Source organism: Geotrypetes seraphini, chromosome 1 (assembly GCF_902459505.1).
Source record: "Geotrypetes seraphini chromosome 1, aGeoSer1.1, whole genome shotgun sequence".
Classification (NCBI taxonomy): Eukaryota; Metazoa; Chordata; class Amphibia; order Gymnophiona; family Dermophiidae; genus Geotrypetes; species Geotrypetes seraphini.
The window spans coordinates 482,971,220-482,989,086 of record NC_047084.1 but is presented as its reverse complement, the minus strand read 5'-3'; the positions used below and the strand labels follow the sequence as shown (position 1 = coordinate 482,989,086).

The following is a 17,867-nucleotide window of genomic DNA, read 5'->3' as shown; positions in this document are numbered from 1 at the left end:
GAATTAAAATGTCAACTGTTATATCAACTCCAGGAAAGATGTATACTGAGGGTATGATATCTTATTGGACCAGCAAAACAAATATACAGTACTCCGATATTCGCGGGGGTTCCGTTCTAGGAACCCCCGAGAATCTTGAAAAACTGCGAATAAGGTTTTTCGTGGAGGAGACTGAAGAAGCCAGCGAGAGAAGCAGGAGAGCAGCCGGAGTGCCGTCGAGTGAAGAAAATCATTCACTGTATGCTCTGACTGCCTCTTCCTGTACTAAAGTCGGGCCTTACCAATCAGGAGCTGCGTGTCCTGGTCGGCTATTCGCAGTCGGAAAATACCGTGAATGACTGGGACCACGAACCATTGACCGCGAATTCACAGAGGAGCACTGTATATCTTTAAAGAAGAAACCTATACAATAAAGTCTGTGTACTTTCTTCAAAGCATCCCCATATGTACTAACATGCTAATATGCTGGTTTAATCTCCTGCATCACAACAGTACTTTATCCTGTAATTTCTCTTGTATCATTCAATAAAGAAAAGCAAGTATTGTTGCTACTACTACTACTTATCATTTATATAGCGCTGAAAGGTGTACACAGCGTTGTACATTTTGACATTTATAGACGGTCCCTGCTCAGAAGAGCTTACAATCTAACTTGGACAGACAGACATGACATACAGTTATGTGAAAAAATTAGGACACACAATGAAATATTCAGCTCTTTCTTAAGAAATGTTTAGGGGCGTGGCTTTGGAGCGGAACTAAATGGCTGGGTAGTGGAGTTGCTCTGTGAAGACAAGCTATTTGACAGAGATCATAGCCAGAAAAAATTCAAATTTCACTCTGAAAAGTGAGGTAGAGGTGGATAATGGCTTCGGGAAAGCAAAACAAAAATTTGGCGGCGGGGAGCAGCTCAGGAAGCGGGAAGCGATCGAAACTTGATACGGCTTCACCGATGTCAGTTCCGTTGCCGCCGGAGGATGTAGAAAATAAAGACATAATGAAGGAAATACAGGCGGTAAAGGAAATAGTATTGGAATGCGCTAAAAATATTACATTACATTACATTACATTACAGATTTCTATTCCGCTTGTGCCTTGCGGTTCTAAGCGGATTACAAATTAAGAGACTGTATAATTTCTGGAATAATACAGTATATAGAATCAGGAAAGTATCAAGTTACAGTTGATTAATCTGGACGTTTCCAGGAAGCATTTAGAGCATATAGTAGATAAATAGTAGGTTGTTGAAGTGAGTTGTACAATGTTTAGGTATAGTTATGGTGGTGGTGTTCGTGTGTGTATTTTCTAGTGCTATGTAGAGGTTAAGATGATGGAAAGTATTTTTTGAAGAGATGAGTTTTGATTTCTTTTCGGAATTCCTTTATGTCTATTGAATTGATCAGTAGATTGGAGATGGTTGTGTCAATTTTTGCTGCCTGTGTAGCTAAAATTGACACAACCATCTCCAATCTACTGATCAATTCAATATAAATATATATCTTCAAAATTCAATATAAATATAAAAGAAGTGAAAGAAGAGGTGGTATGTTTATCAAATAAACTGCAAGCAATGGAATTGAAAGTGGATCAAATTGAGAAAAGAGTGGAAAAGTGTGAGGAGGAAAGTATAAAGCACATGGAACACAGTAAGGAAATTGAAGCACTGAAAAGGGAGCTGGAAGATTTGTCCAATAGGGAACGAAGGAGCAATTTAAGGGTGCTTGGGGTCCCGGAGGGAATTGAAAAGTCGGATCCGATTGGATTTTTGATTAATTTTTTGCCCAAGGTGCTCCCGATGCAAAACAAGTTTCCATTGGAAATAGAACGTGCACACAGGGTCCCAACGAGATTATCAAACAGCCAAAAAGGACCACGTCCACTGATCTTTAAGCTACTTAGATATCAACAGGTAACTGAAATAATTAAATTAGCTAAAGATAATAAAAACTTAAAGTGTCAGGATTCAAAGATTTACATAGTGCCTGACTTTGCCAGAGCAACGGCACAAAAGAGAAAACAGCTATTAGACCTGAGACCACAGCTGAGAAGTCTGGGAGCTAGATATGGGCTCATATACCCGGCAACTATGCGGGTCACTTATAAAAATAAAACTTTGAATTTTGATACTGCAGATAAACTTAAGGAGTTTTTGGAGCAGTGTGAATCACCAATGGCTACTTAATAGAGACTTGGATGGAAGTATTTGTGTTCTTGGTTGAAATGTTTATTTTTGTTTGGAAATTTCTATGTTAAAGGAAGAAAAAAGAAAAAAAAAGAGTTAATAGGATTCTGAAGGCATGGCTGCAGTTGGATTTCAAATACATTCCACATTCTATCTTGTCATGAGGCAAATGGAATGTAGCCTGCAAGAGTATAAGAGATGCAATATTACAGACCTTTTAAAGGACAGAGGTTAATAAGATGGATTGTACTGACTTGCTGTTTGGACAGACAGACTGAGAAACGATAGAGGATTGTGCAAAACAGATTGAAGGAAATAAGTTCTAAATAGTATTGAGAAGATATAAACTACAAGCAAGAGGACATTAAATAGAATGGATCTGCAAGCAAGATGAGAGTTAGACTGTGACTTTGTAAGCCTTACAATTTTCATTTGCATAAAAGGGGAAGTCAGCTGTGATATATGGAATAAGACATTGTAATGGAAATTCTCTAAATGCAGCAGAGGATTTTTTGAAGATGGTTCTGATATATAGTTGGCCTGACCTTAAAATAAAAATGACAGAGCTACGATGGTCAAAAAAAAAAAAAAAAAAAAAGGAACAGGGTTTGTATATGTAGAATGTGAAGGATCTATGATTGGCACCACAAGTTTGAAATTGTGGTCATTGTAAATCTTTATGCAAAACAATTGGAAAGGAGATTTAAGGTGGATCAAAAGATGAGACTGAGAATGTATAAACAGTAGTGTGAGAGGATAGAATTTGATATGGATCTGCAAGCAAGAGGAGATTTGAAATGAGACTTTATGAGACATATAGCATCTTATTACAAGAAAAGGAAATTTGTTGTTATGTATGGACTATAGTTTTAAAATTGCAAATCTTAATGCAACAAGAGTCATAATATTGTTGTTGGGATAAAAATTGGTCTGAACTTAATATAAATAATGGTGGATATATGAGGAGATTTAAAAAAAAAAATAAAAAAAAAAATTAATTAGAAGTTTTGGTAAAAGCGAAGGATGTAGGAAAGTTTGGATGTTATAATATAAAGCATATGATATAAGAGAATGTTGTGAATGGAGTGGAAATTAAAAGGGTAGCAAATATGCTAGTGTGGAAATGGGTATGGAATGTTAGGAGGGTTATGTTAAAGGGATAAAAATTGTTGTTTTGGGGAATTTATTGACTTTTTGAATAGGAAAAGTTAGGAAAAAAGATTTCCATTATATATTTAATAATATTTAAAAGTGATATTTAACTTGAGGGAATGTGATGTAATCTGACATGAAAGATGGATGTGGTTTGGATGAATGTAATTTTAAAATTTGGTGTGATTATTTATGTATTTCAATAATATCTTAATGGAAATGAGTGAGTAGAGAAGGGAGGGTTCATGAGAGATGGGGGAAAGGAAAGGAAAAAAAAAAAAAGAGGTAATCCTTGATAAAGAAGTCTTGTGTGATAAAATGATATTCATTTTAATATGATAATGATCTGGCTAATGGTTTTAAAATTATAAATATAGCTTGTGGGGAGTTTATCTATTGCCTAGTCAAGGTGTGCGTTTCAAAGTTGGCAAGTAATTTAAGGGAGGGATGGGAGGGGGAGGGGATTAAGAATATGGGAAGGGGTATAGGGGAGGGGATGGGTTCTAATAATAATTTTAAAAAGGGGAAAAGAGGTTATAATATTGATGTGAAGAATATTATTGATTATTGTTTTGATTTGATATAATGACTTTAAAAATTTTTTCAATAAATGTTAATGGTCTCAACCACCCGATAAAAAGGAAAAAAGTATTGCTATATTTAAAAAAACAAAATGCGGATGTCTATTTCATACAGGAGACTCACCTTAATGGAGATGAATCAAAAAAGCTAATTGGTAATTGGGTGAGAGATTGCTTTTTTGCACCGGCGGTGGGGAAAAAAGCTGGGGTAGCAATTTTAATAAATAAAAAATGTTCAGCAGGATTTAATATGGTGAAAGCAGATAAATTAGGAAGATGGGTGCATGTGAACATGAGTATGGGCAATAATACTGTGGCGCTATTTAATGTGTACATACCTAATTCGAATCAAATTGAATATTTTAAAACTCTACAACCAATAATTTTACCACTGGCTGCTAATAATTTGATAGTAGCAGGAAATTTTAATGCTGTTGTGGACCCTTTATTGGATAAAAAACCTAGTAAAATTTTAAAATCTTTAGGGTTGGATAATTTTATAAATTCTTGCAATTTAAAAGATATATGGAGAATTCTTCATTTTAATGATCGAGATTTTTCGTTTTATTCACATGTTCATAAATCTTTTTCTAGAATTGATTATATTCTTGTTTCTGATGGGCTAATACAAGATGTTACACAAGCCTCTATAGAACCAATAATTTTATCAGATCATGGAGGAGTGTGGATTTCTTTAAATTTTAATGACCCGGATAATGGTAGGCCTGTATGGAGATTTAATAATGCATTGCTTGCATATCCAAAATTTTGTGAAGAATTTCAATTAAAAATGGATGAATATTTTCAAAATAATATTACAGAGGAAATATCTACAGAAATAATATGGGATGCTTTTAAAGCAACGATGAGAGGGCAAATTATATCATTTTCAGCTTATTCTAAAAAACAATTAAATAAGCAATTTACGGAACTGGAACACGAAATAAAAGATTTAGAATTAAAATTGATTAATAAGTGGGAGAATTCTACGTTGCAAACTTTATTAAAAGCAAAATATAAATATAATGAGATTTCTTCTAATTTGGCTAAAAAAAATATTATGTGTCAGCAAGCTTTGTATTATGGTAGTTCAAATAAGGCGGGAAGATTATTGGCTAATTATCTTAAAGTGAAAAAAAGAAAGATGAAATTGAATGCAATAAAAGATGAAAAAGGTGAAACTCATTTTCAGATTGGTCCTATTTTAAAACAGTTTTTAAATTATTATAAAAACCTGTATTCTTCTGAGTCTTATTTAAATAAAGAAAAAGATGGTATAGTGTTTTTAAATAATATTGAAGGTCCGAAGATTCCTGATCATATAAAAAGAAGTTTGGAAAATCCAATATCTTTACAAGAATTACAAACAGCATTGAAATCTCTTAGAGTAGGGACCGCTCCAGGTGGTGATGGTTTTACGGTAGAGTTTTATAAAACATTTCAAAATACTCTTTTACCTCATTTATTAAATTTATATCAGAATCAACTAAAGAAAGGTTGTATATCAGGCACTATGGCAGAATCATTAACTATTGTTTTGCCGAAGCCAAATAAAGATCCCATGTTGGTTTCAAATTACAGGCCTATTTCATTGATAAATGTAGATGGTAAATTATTAGCCAAACTTTTGGCTACACGTTTGGCAAAAGCTCTTCCTCACATAGTTGGCATGCATAAAACAGGGTTTGTTGCTCAGAGACACTCTTCTAATAACACCAGATTGGCATTGCAAATGTTATATTTAACAAAAGAAATTGGAGATCCGGCTTTTTCTGTGTCTCTAGATGCAGAGAAAGCTTTTGATCGTGTGGAATGGACATTTATGTATCAGGCCATGGAGTGGTTTGGTATTGGTTCGGGATTTATACAAATGATTAAAACTCTGTATAGCTCTCCTGTTGCTAGATTATATATCAATAATAATTTTTCTGATTGTTTTAAATTGCAAAGGGGAGTTAGACAGGGATGTCCTTTGTCTCCTTTACTTTTTGATATAGTGCTTGAACCCTTATTATTAGCTATTCAACAAGAGGAGGAGATACAGGGTATACCGCATAAAGATAAAGAATATAAAGTTTCTGCATATGCGGATGATATATTACTTCATTTGAGGAATCCGGAAACAACCATTCCAAATTTATTGGTTTTGATTGAAAGATTTGGAAAGTTTTCAGGATATAAAATAAATTGGACTAAATCAGAAGTTCTTCCTTTAAATGTGCATTGCACAAAAGGATTATTTGACTCATTACCTTTTATTTGGAAAGAAGAAGGAATAAAATACTTAGGTATATGGATAAAAAACACGCTTGATGAGACAATTATAATGAATGAAAAAAGTTTATTGCAAAAAGTAACAGAGTTATGTGAGCAATGGAATCCTTTACATTTATCTTGGTGGGGAAGAGTTCAAACTGTCAAAATGATGATATTGCCTGTGGTTTGTTATCAAATGGGAATGATACCAGTTTTTTTTCAGGGGTCTTTTTACAAAAAGTTAAATAATATTCTTAGTAAATTTATTTGGCTGGGTAAAGCTGTAAGAATTGCTCTAGTGACTTTACAAAAACCAATTGAGGAGGGAGGGGTAAATTTTCCAAATTTTTATAGGTTTCATCAATCATATATATTGCGCCAAGGTATGTATTGGGTCCTCCCAGAACTCATGGAGAAGCTTCCAGATTGGTTATGGTTGGAGTGGCAGCTCATGTCTCCTATCAGGCTTCGTCATCTGCTTAGCATTAAAATGCCTAGAATAAGGAAAACCAATAGGATATTAATGGACACATGGACAACATTAAAGTATGTAAACAACTTAACTCCTATTACTATTCAAAAATCTACTTGTCAAAATATATGGCTGAACTCCAAGATACAAATAGGCGGTTTTATGATTGTCTGGAAGGATTGGATTGAAGCAGGAATACGTACTTTAGATGATGTTATTAATGATGATAAGCTGCTGGAGTTTTCACAATTGCAACATAAATTTGGACTTAATAAAAAACAAAGTTATAAGTGGTTGCAATTGAAGCAGGCTATTCAGGCAGGGTTCCCTGAATGGAAGTCTTTAAATACTCATTTTACTCTAGAATTCTTATGCTTCCAGGCAGATTTTATGGGTCACCAGGCCGCACAGTGGTATAAAACATTATCTGGATATTTAAATAAAAAACCAAGGACTGTACTTAGAGATATTTGGAGCATTGAGATTAAGCATCAAATTAATGCATCTCAATGGCCACGTATTTGGTCTTGGAGGATAAGATGTACAATGTCTGCGTCTATGAGGCAAACATGGTTTTTCCTGTTGCATAGAGCACTCTGGACCCCTGTTCGCTTACAAAAATTGGATTGCTCTAAGTCTAATAGATGTTGGCATTGTCATTTTGAGGCTGGAACTCTAGATCATTTATTATTTTATTGTCCTTTTATTAATAATTTTTGGAAATTGATCTGGGGTCAAATAAATTGTATGTTAGAGAATCCTGTGGCCCTATCATATGACACAGTTTTGTTTGGAATGTCTATGAGGGCCAAAAGTCAAATTTCATCGAATAATAACAAACTGTTAATGATTTTAACAGGAATTGCCATCCAACATATAACACATAACTGGAAAGACTATAGAGGATTGAATTATTGTTTCTGGTGGAGTTCGGTTTGTCAGGTGTATGAAATGGAAAAAACATTGGCAATCAAGAGAGGTTATTATAAGAAATTTAAAGAGGTGTGGAGACCATTAATTGAGTATTATAATAAATAAATAATTATATTTATCCCCATTAAATATATGTAGGGGGGAGGAGGGATGGGTGGGTTTTATGACATTATGAGGGGTAATATATGGAAAGGGAGGGGAGATAGTTTATGGTATAAAATGAATGTAGAGTTTCAAGTGAAGAATGTATAGTATGACTTGAATTATTGTACACTTGTTTGCATAATGTAAAAACGAATAAAGATATTTAAAAAAAAAAAAAGAAATGTTTACATATCGATGTCAAATCTTATTTTAATTTATCTCTGGAAAAGAAAGTGATGTAATTGCAGGTAAACAACAAAAATGTTCCTTGTTTTACTCATGAAACAAGATATCCACAAAATGTGTATTGTCATTTAAATTTGTTCTGATTTTCAGTCTGCTAACTGGACAAGTGCCTGGATAAAAGTTAAGACAGTAAAAAGGCTGTCCTAACATCATCCAGGTAGCTATCTCAACACTAAACTGAGTATCTACCAGAAAACTGGATAACTTCCAGCAGCCAGGCAGGACCTGGATATTCACTGTCGGTGTCCAGATTAGGCCCAGCCTTAAATATCCGGGTCAGAGTCTGCTTGATGGACCTTTGGTCTGCCCCAGTATGGCAATTCTTATGTTTTGTGGTGTCAGTGCCTTTAAAATCAATGACAACCAGGGTAGAGAATCAGGCTGTGTCTTCTTAACAGAGAAGTAGAAGGTAATTATATCTTGCACACTCAAGGGGGGAGGGGGGAGTTGGGAATAAGTTTATAAAATATGTTATAATATGTTATGTAACACGTGTATATTTCTATTTCGGTTGAAAATGTGATGAAGGATGGGTGGTTGGGTGGGGGTTATTGCATTACTAAATTTTTATGGGTTAGATATTATAGTGCTATTTTGGAATTACTTGTATAATGTATTTTAGTGCACTTGTTCTTTTTCAATTTGAAAATGAATAAAGATTTAAAAATAATTGGTGGAATACATTATGCCATATATTTAAAATGGAACGAGCAATAGCAGTACAAAGAGGGACATATACTAAATTTATAAAAATATGGGGGCCATTGGAAAAATATTGTAGTGAATAGTCAGCACTTCTTCTCTTCTCCTTTTCGTTTTCTTTGTTTTAGCACACTAAAGGGGGGAGAGAGTTGGAAATAATGTTACATATTATGTTATACTATGATATAAAATGTGTATATTTTTTTATTTTACTGAAAATATGATGAAAGGTGGGCGGTAGGGGGGGGTTATTGATTTTACTAGATGTTTATATGGTAGATAGCAAAGTGCTATTCTGGAATAATTTGTTGTAATATACTCTTTTGTGCACTTATTGTTTAATTTGAAAATGAATAAAGAATTATTTAAAAAAAAAAAAAAAAAAAAGTGCCTTTAAAATCAATGACAACCAGGGTAGAGAATCAGGCTGTGTCTCTTCTTAACAGAGAAGTAGAAGGTAAACAAGTAAAAAAAAAAAACAAAAAAAACCCCTCTTACAACAAGTCTCTTTTTTTTACATGAATTCACAGTGTTACATTTTTATGGCGCTTACAAAGTACACCTTGAAGAATTTCATTTTCTCAATTAAAATCCCAATAGGCAGCTACTTCAAAATACACAGATCTAATTCTTTAATTTGATGTATACTGTAATATGCATTAGTATTGCTAATTACCATACAGCTGATCTTTAGAGGCTCTTTTTTGGTGCCATCAGATTGGTACCTAAAAACAAAAACAAAAGATCATCAGCAGGGATGGAAAAATGTTTAGAAAACTCAGATGCTCAAATGGCAGCCAAATTTCCCAAATTCTTAGAAGGCTGGGTGTGTGGCAGCAGAATGAACCTTTATAGCTTTTATTTTATCAGATGTTTTTGCACTATTTTTTATTCTTCATTCCCTTTCCCACCTTTTTTGTTCCTCTCCTCTGCACATTAGCAGATACTCACTCACTTCCTGCCTGTTCCAAGCCTCCCCCCCTCCCCCCCCCCCACACATCCTGGGTCCACTGCTACACCCACAGAAAAAGATATAACTGTTGTTCCTGCTTGCCTGGCCAATATGTTTTGTAGCCCAGGATCAAAGCTCAGACTCCAGAGCTACAACTGCTCCTACCCTTCACCAACTGCTAATGCTTTTTCCAGTCCAGGACCCCTACAGTTTAACTGGGTTCTCTCCTGCTCCTTCTCTGGTTAATTATGCCTTTTCTGATCTGATCCAATGCTACATTTTTCTGCCAATGCTTTTTTTAAGGAAAGTACCATTGCTCCTCCATCAGGCATCTGGGAGATCTGATACATAGGCTTTATCCATCTTTGAAAATTAGCTTATTTATAGTGCAATATTTCCACACACTTGGATGGAACATTTCAATTTTCCCACAGCTCAAAGCAAGCTCACAGTATTCTTTGGATTATGAATGTACAGAAATAAAACTCAAGTTAGAGTACAGTATTGAAAAAGCTATGCCATGCTTTTATTCCCATCAAGAACAACTTGTTTGAGACTTCATAATGCTTTCATTCTTTCCTTCAGTTATGAGCATCTTTCTATTAAAGTCACAAGTAGTAGAGCAAGAGATGGAATTTCCAGATTTGGTACTAACCACTTCAAAAATAAAGCAGAAGCTAGCATAATTCACCTAAACATTCAAAGTCAAGTTTAAACCTCAGATATTTATTCTAACATTTTTAAATCACAAGCCCAAAGAAATAAATCTGTCAAGGTAGAGTACAATCTATAAAAATTTCATGAAAATGAAAAAACTCCACACAGAGCAAAAACAGATGCACATTTTACTTGTACTTCAGTAGAGGGTTGTAACTTTAAAACTTCACAGTAAATTCTGGTAATTTCCAATTTAATTTGCCCTTTTAAGAGCGCCAAATCTTTTTACTGAAGAACATTACAGCAGAGATAAGAGAAATGCAAAAGTTGTACTAATGCCAGTATAAGAAATGACGGCAGCCATTCACGAAGCAGCGTGGGACCAGGCAGGAAGCAAAAAGCTTGTGCTTCTGCCTTATGCGCCACTCTGCAGAAAGAAAGGAGGCAGCCGTCCAGCAGGAGCATGGAAAGCTCCTGGCAGAACTGCGCTGGACCACCGACATTTAAAAAAAGGTACTAAAGGGCGGGGGGACGGGACACGCAGAGGTGTTAATAAAATGTATTTGCTCCATAAGACGCACCCACTTTTCCACAGGGAAAAAGTGCGTCTTATGGAGCGAATTATCATGAGGCTGTATATTCAGGCAATGTTAATTTCATTAATCCATTCATAATGACATGGGCAATTTTTCTTTCTAGAAGCAATTATCACAGATGGGAAGATTAGACTCTTACCTCAATAATCTTTCTGATAAAAGAATACAAGAGTCTTGACAAGTGGGTTATGTATTCCTACCCGTGAGTTTCTTCAGCTCTACCTCTTGTTCTGGACTGCACTCCAGCTCCTCCTCAGTTCTAACCAAAGCATTATAAGAGGAGAAATAAACAGGAGGGGTATGGGGATTCTCCTGACACAGTCAATTTGGTTCTACTCTTTAAATAGTGTTGAGAATCAAATCAACTTCAATATAAAAACAGTGTACAAACATGGTACAAAACATGTAAGACAAAAGAAAAAAAAAACAAAGTAGAACTAACAAACCACCTACCTGAGCGCAACCAGCACTAACATTTATGGAGATCCCTGAGTTACTCCTATGACTGTACATTTGAGAAGTTACAATACTCTTCAAAAACTTCTAGCAGGCAGACATTTCTGGCTTATAGGTTAAAAACTGATTCTCTGGGAGGTGGTGCTGAGATAAGAAGGGAGGAGCTGAAGACTTTGAATATTTGTGTCTCCCTATAAGCCTGTCTGGCTTATAGGTTCACAACCCACTTGTCCAGGAACAGAGTGGGATTGTACAAGAAGTGACTTAATTGTTTAAATTTTTATTTAGCAGTTGATGAGTAAAGTTAAATATATGAGAGTGTTTGTTTCCTGGAATAACAAGGAGGACTATTTTACCACAGGATAAGTGATGATTTTACAATGTTGGTTAAAATATACTCACGCAAAATCTCCTCCCAGAGTACAAATAAGATGAGCACCAAAGACACTCCACAAGGAAAAGCCTCCGCATCCCCAGGTCACCATGACAACACTACAGTCTGGAGACCATTTCATCAGTTTGACAGCTCCTGTTCTGTTCCAGATATCTGTTAGCATTATTCAAAAAGAAATAGCATGTAAGATATGCTATATGTATTTATTTTTTTTTTTAAATAATCTTGTATTCATATTCATCTTTAGTACACCACCATTCAAAGTACAGTAGACTCTCTGTTATCCGGCAACCATGGGGATTGGTAGGTGCCGGATAAATGTAGTTTCTGGTTGCTTGAGAGTTACCATTAAAAATAGATCTAACGCAGGGGTCTCAAAGTCCCTCCTTGAGGGCCGTAATCCAGTTGGGTTTTCAGGATTTCCCGAATGAATATGCATGAGATCTATGTGCATGCACTGCTTTCAATGCATATTCATTGGGGAAATCCTGAAAACCAGACTGGATTGCGGCCCTCAAGGAGGGACTTTGAGATCCCTGGTCTAACTAATACTATAGCCCAGGGATCTCAAAGTCCCTCCTTGAGAGCTGCAATCCAGTCGGGTTTTCAGGATTTCCCCAATGAATATGAATTGAAAGCAGTACATGCACATAGATCTCATGCACATTCATTGGGGAAATCCTGAAAACCAGACTGGATTGCAGCCCTCAAGGAGGGACTTTGAGACCCCTACTATAGCCCATACCATATTATAAAATCTGCATTGACTTGATAGTAATATTGAAATACAGTAAATAAAAGCAAAGAATTCCCCTATCCTAAGGCCTGAAATTCCTTTTCAGGTTCCAGTCTCCTCCATTCTCTCATTCCAACTGAAGTTTTGTCTCCCTTCCCACCTCTTCTTTCTAGATTAAGTCACTCTCTCTTCCTCTCTCTATCATCCCCCACCCCCACTTGTAGGTCCAGCATTGTTCTTTCCTTCCCACCCTCATTTCTGGTCTGGGTCACTTCCCCCCCTTCTCTCCCACCTCCTTCTGGTTCCAGCATCCATCCATCTCCACTCCTGTGCCCTTCATCCTGCTGGTCCAGGATCCATGTCCCTTACTCCTCCCCACACACACTATTGGTCCAATTTCCCCCACCCCACCGGGTATTCCCTCCCTCAGCATGGGTCTGGCCTCCCTTACTTAAATGCAGTTCTCCTTAAGCATTAGTGGCAGTCACAAATCTCCCTCCCTCCAATCCCCAAAGCAGCAGGCGGTCTTAGCAGCACCCTCCTCCCTTACCCGAAGTAGTAGTGGCAGACCCTGTGCTTCAGAAGCGGGAGGGAGGGAGATTTCTGGCTGCCGCTGTTGTTTCGGGGGAATGATGGGAGGGAGAGAGGGAGATTTCTGGCTGCTGCTGATGCTTTGGGGGAATGAAGGAGGGAGGGAGATTTCTGGCTGCTGCTAATGCTTCGGGGGAATGAAGGAGGAAGGGAGGGAGATTTGTGGCTGCCGCTGATGCTTCAGGGGAATGAAGGAGGGAGATTTTTGGCTGCTGCTGATGCTTTGGGGGGCAGGAGGGAGGAGATTTTGGCTGCTGCTGATGTTTTTGGGGCAGGAGGGAGAGCGGTTGTTGGGTCAGAAGCCCACGACTTTGGAGATTATCAGGTGAGGAGCATGGGAGACAATTTTTTTTGCCAGCATTTTTTTTTCTTGCCCAGTTAGTTGAATACTGGTTAACTGGGATTCTACTGTATTTGTGAAGTAAAAATGATTGTGATGTACACTCTGTTCAGCCAGAAGAGGGCACCAACCTCTCTTAAAATAGACAAAATTCTAACTTGGCAGAGGTCAAAGGAATTAGATTGATAACTACACATCAAAAGCATTGCATTTCATGGTAAATATGTATCAAGTTACATTCTCCCAATAGTTCTTATAAAATAAGGAAAACACTAACAAAGCTGTTTTTAATACTTAACCCCCACTCACTTGCATATTACCCATGCCTGAACCACCCCCTCCTACTTGTCCTGTTTATCTGTTTGATTAGACTGTAAGATCTACTGAGCAAAAACTCTCTCTCAAATATTTTAATGTAAAGTGCTGCATATGTCTAGCAGTACTATAGAAAAAATATGTAGTAGTATTAAATGGCTAATGTGTCTGAAGAAAACTGATGTCTTGGGTTATGAACACTTTAGAAAAGGAGTTCTCATTTGTGAAGATGATGATATTGCCCCGTCTTCTGTTCTTGTTTCAGGTGTTGCCGCTCTGGGTGAGTAGGCGTACGTTGGAGGGGGTGCAGCGGCACATTTTTGATTTTATTTGGGCTGGCAGGAGGTCTCGGGTAAGTAGATCGGTTATGTGCTTGGGCCGGGGAGATGGGGGGTTAGCTGTCCCTAATGTGGTGAAATATTACCAGGCTGCCCAGCTGCGAGCTCTGTTGGAGTGGCAAGCGCAAGACCCGAAACTGTGGGTGGCGCTCGAGCAACGCTTATCTGTTGGAGTTCCCCTGTTGCATCGGCCTTGGGTGCCTGGGAGGATACGGCTCGAGCGAGTCTTGTCATCGGTAGATACCGCTTTACGGGTCTGGAATGCAACTCGGAGCTGTCTGTTGATGGGTAGGCGCCATTCTTGGTACACGCCGCTGCGATACAATGTAGCCTTTGAGCCTGGACGGGGAGCGGGTGCATTTGCTAGGTGGGAGTCTCATGGATTGGTGTGTGTGGGTCAATTGTGGGATCCACTCTCAGGCGGTATTAGGTCTTTCGTTGAGCTTCAAGGTCGTTATGATCTTCTGGATCGGGATTTGTTCCCTTACTTGCAGGTGGTTCACTATTTGTGGGCCTCGGGGGCCCTACGGGAATTGCGGGCGGGTAAGACCCCCTTTGAGTTGTTGTTGGGCCCGACTCTCCGGAAGGGTGCTTTGTCTGCTATATATCGGTGTCTTAATGGTCGGGGGGTCCGACCCTTGCCTTACATGCTAGCCTGGGAAGGGGATTGGGAGTCTACTATTTCTTTGGATACTTGGGGGGATATTTGGAGAGAAGTCGCTTCGGCGGGCATTGCAGCTTTGTTGGTCGAGAATGGGTATAAAGTCCTATTCAGGTGGTATTATACTCCTCAGGTTATGGCCCATTGGCGCGGGGAGGCGAATGCTCTTTGCTGGAGGGGATGTGGGGAGATGGGTACCTACCTACACATGTGGTGGTCTTGTGGGCGGGTGAGTGGCTTTTGGACTGAGGTATTTTCTCGGGTCTCCCGGATTCTTGCATTGCGGGTTCCGGTTGACTGGAGACATGTCCTGTTGTTTTGGCACCAATTGGATCTTGATTGGGGAGACTCTCTATTTTGCAAATTAGCTTTCACTGCTGCACGGTTGGCTTTAGCGTCCTTGTGGAATCAGGGGCGATCTCCCACTTGGCATATGGTGGAACAGCGTTTGACTACTTGGCAGCTTCTATATCAGCTGACGGCTTTACGACATGGTAAACACCATGGCTATGCCCATGTCTGGCGCCGGTTTCGGGCCTCTATAGGGATTAGCGGGAGGGGAGAGCGGGGGGCTGGATTGGTTGGATAATTGGGAGTCTGAGCCTGAGGGACCCTATTATTACTATTTTTCTTGGTGGGATATGGAGATCCTTTACCCAATGGGTGGTGTGGGCATTGTGCTTTGTCCCCGGGGGGGGGGGGGGATTGTGTTGTGGGTTTGAGGATTTGTGGTTAGTTTTTGAGTAGTTGGGGTATACATTGTTGTTTTATTTGCTGACAGCACTGTTGATCTGTATCTACATGTTTTGTTGTTGTTGTGTGCTCTTGCTGTATACTTTTGTATATTTTTCAATAAAAGCTTTCATTTAAAAAAAGAAAAGGAGTTCTCATAACCAGAAAGACATTCACCTGGTCCTTCCCTGAATCTCTATAGTTTGTTCAAGTGGCTATTGCATTTGTTATGCATACACTATACTTTTTAATATAAACAGTCACAGTGAAATCCTATCTGCTAGCACCCTCCTCAAAGTAAAAACAAAGATCATCACAGATTTATCAAACTGATGGAGGTTTTATTCAGAATTTGGGTCAGGCATTGCAGAAAATCATATGCAAAAAAAAAAAAAATAGAACATCCAACGGGAACACAAACAGTCAAAAAGAAAAAGTAGGATATGTAAACACAGAATTCTCTTTACTTTCATACAGACTCTTTAAGACACTCTCGACATGACCGTGTTTTGACAGGTCAGCCTTCTTCAGGAGTTACTTCAACATTACAGACATAAAATATTAAGAATATACTGTATAAATATAAATGTACAAACATTAATATAAATAACATCTAAAAAAGTAAATTAATAAATTCATTGATAAAAAAGAAATACTGAGCATGTCATTTTATCAATTAATTTATCTTTTAGATGTCGTTTGTATTGTCTGTTTGGACATTTCTATTTCTATACTCTCAATATTTTAAACATGGTCTAGTTACATTATTATGATCACTACCTACCTCTGACATTAGGGTCACACAGCCAATGCATATGTCACACGCAGACTTTGTGGGTAGATAAGGTGGGATGTCAGCAATTTGCCAGTATAGCAACCATGGCCATCATTGAGACAAAGTACCTACCTACCTCTGACATTAGGGTCACACAGCCAATGCATATGTCACACGCAGACTTTGTGGGTATATAAGGTGGGATGTCAGCAAGTTGCCAGTATAGCAACCATGGCCATCATTGAGAAAAAGTATGGTCCCTGAGCTCCTGAAATGTTAGTACAGACCGGCTTAACAAATATTTCTGTTCTGTGGTCAGGGCTGAAGTGCTGTGAGCAGGACCACAGAGACAAATGTAAATAGGGATGGAGGGAGTGGTAGACCCTGATTGATTTTCAGAGGTTTGTGTTCATGAGGAGCTAGCTTAAAAAAAAACAAAAAAAAAACAGGTAGACAAAGTGATGGGGGCGGATGGTGTACATCCGAGGGTGCTGAAGGAACTTAGGGAAGTTTCTTTCTCAGCTTCTACATATTTTTTCCCTTCACCTTTGAGTCTCAGAATGCTACTTTTGTACTTCTTCCTATCACTAATATATCTAAAAATGTCTTGTCTTCCATTTGCATCTTTGCTTTCCTGACTACACGACCAGCCTCTATTAACTTTTCCAGATATTTTTGCCTGTCTTCCTCTTTCTGTGATCTTTTGTAGATTATGAAAGCTAACCTCTTATTCTTTACCTTCTCAGCTACTACTTCTCAGAACCAAAGCAGCCTTCTTTCCTCTTACTTTTACTTACTTGCCTCACAAAAGTTTGTTGCTCTTATATCAAATAGGCACTTAACCTGCTACTCTGGTCATGAAACACACAGCATTCATCCTCAACAATAAGCATCAAAGACAGTACACTAAAGTACAATGTTATTATCAGTGATAGAGTAACGTCAATCTGTCTACAGCAGTGGTCTCAAAATCAAACCCTTTGCAGGGCCACATTTTGGATTTGTAGGTACTTGGAGGGCCGCAGAAAAAAATAGTTAATGTCTTATTAAAAAAATGACAATTTTGCATGAGGTAAAACTCTTTATAGTTTATAAATCTTTCCTTTTGGCTAAGTCTTACTAACAATAATGTAATTTATAGCTAAAGAGACATATGATCAAGAAACTGTTTTATTTTAGTTTTGTGATTATGATGAACATAGCGAGGGCCTCAAAATAGTACCTGGCGAGCCGCATGTGGCCCCTGGGCCGCGAGTTTGAGACCACTGGTCTACAGGGAAAGCCGATCAATGCCACATTGATTCAGGTATATGCCCCAGGACAGACGCAGAAGATAAGGATGCAGAATTGTTCTACAAACAACTTCAAAATTAAATAGATCAAACGCTGAAACAAGATCATTATGGGGGACTTCAAATGCAAAAGTAGGACGTACATCTGAAGATGAAGTGATTGGAAAGAACGGCATAGGAGAAAGACATGAAACTGGTGATAACTTAGTATAGTTCTGCAAAACAAATTGTCATCCATGAATACGCATTTCCAATACCACAAACATCGCTAATACACATGGATCTCTCCAAATGGCAGGTACTGAAATCAAATTGGCTACATCTGCATAGGACAGAGATAGAAATCTGAAGTTTTGACTGCAAG

The 17,867-nt window shown here is 37.9% G+C and overlaps 1 protein-coding gene across 3 annotated transcripts in view; it reads right to left on the bottom strand.

The window, feature by feature from the left end:
* Positions 1-17,867, bottom strand: part of RIC1 (RIC1 homolog, RAB6A GEF complex partner 1) — a 241,028-nt gene that overhangs the window by 109,515 nt on the left and 113,646 nt on the right. For all 3 annotated transcript variants that reach the window (XM_033925682.1, XM_033925675.1, XM_033925668.1), the window contains exons 9-10: positions 11,732-11,876; positions 9,345-9,393 (exon numbers count right to left, since the gene is read on the bottom strand). In XM_033925682.1, coding sequence (XP_033781573.1) covers positions 9,345-9,393; positions 11,732-11,876 — 194 coding nt within the window. The remainder of the gene's footprint in view (positions 1-9,344; positions 9,394-11,731; positions 11,877-17,867) is intronic.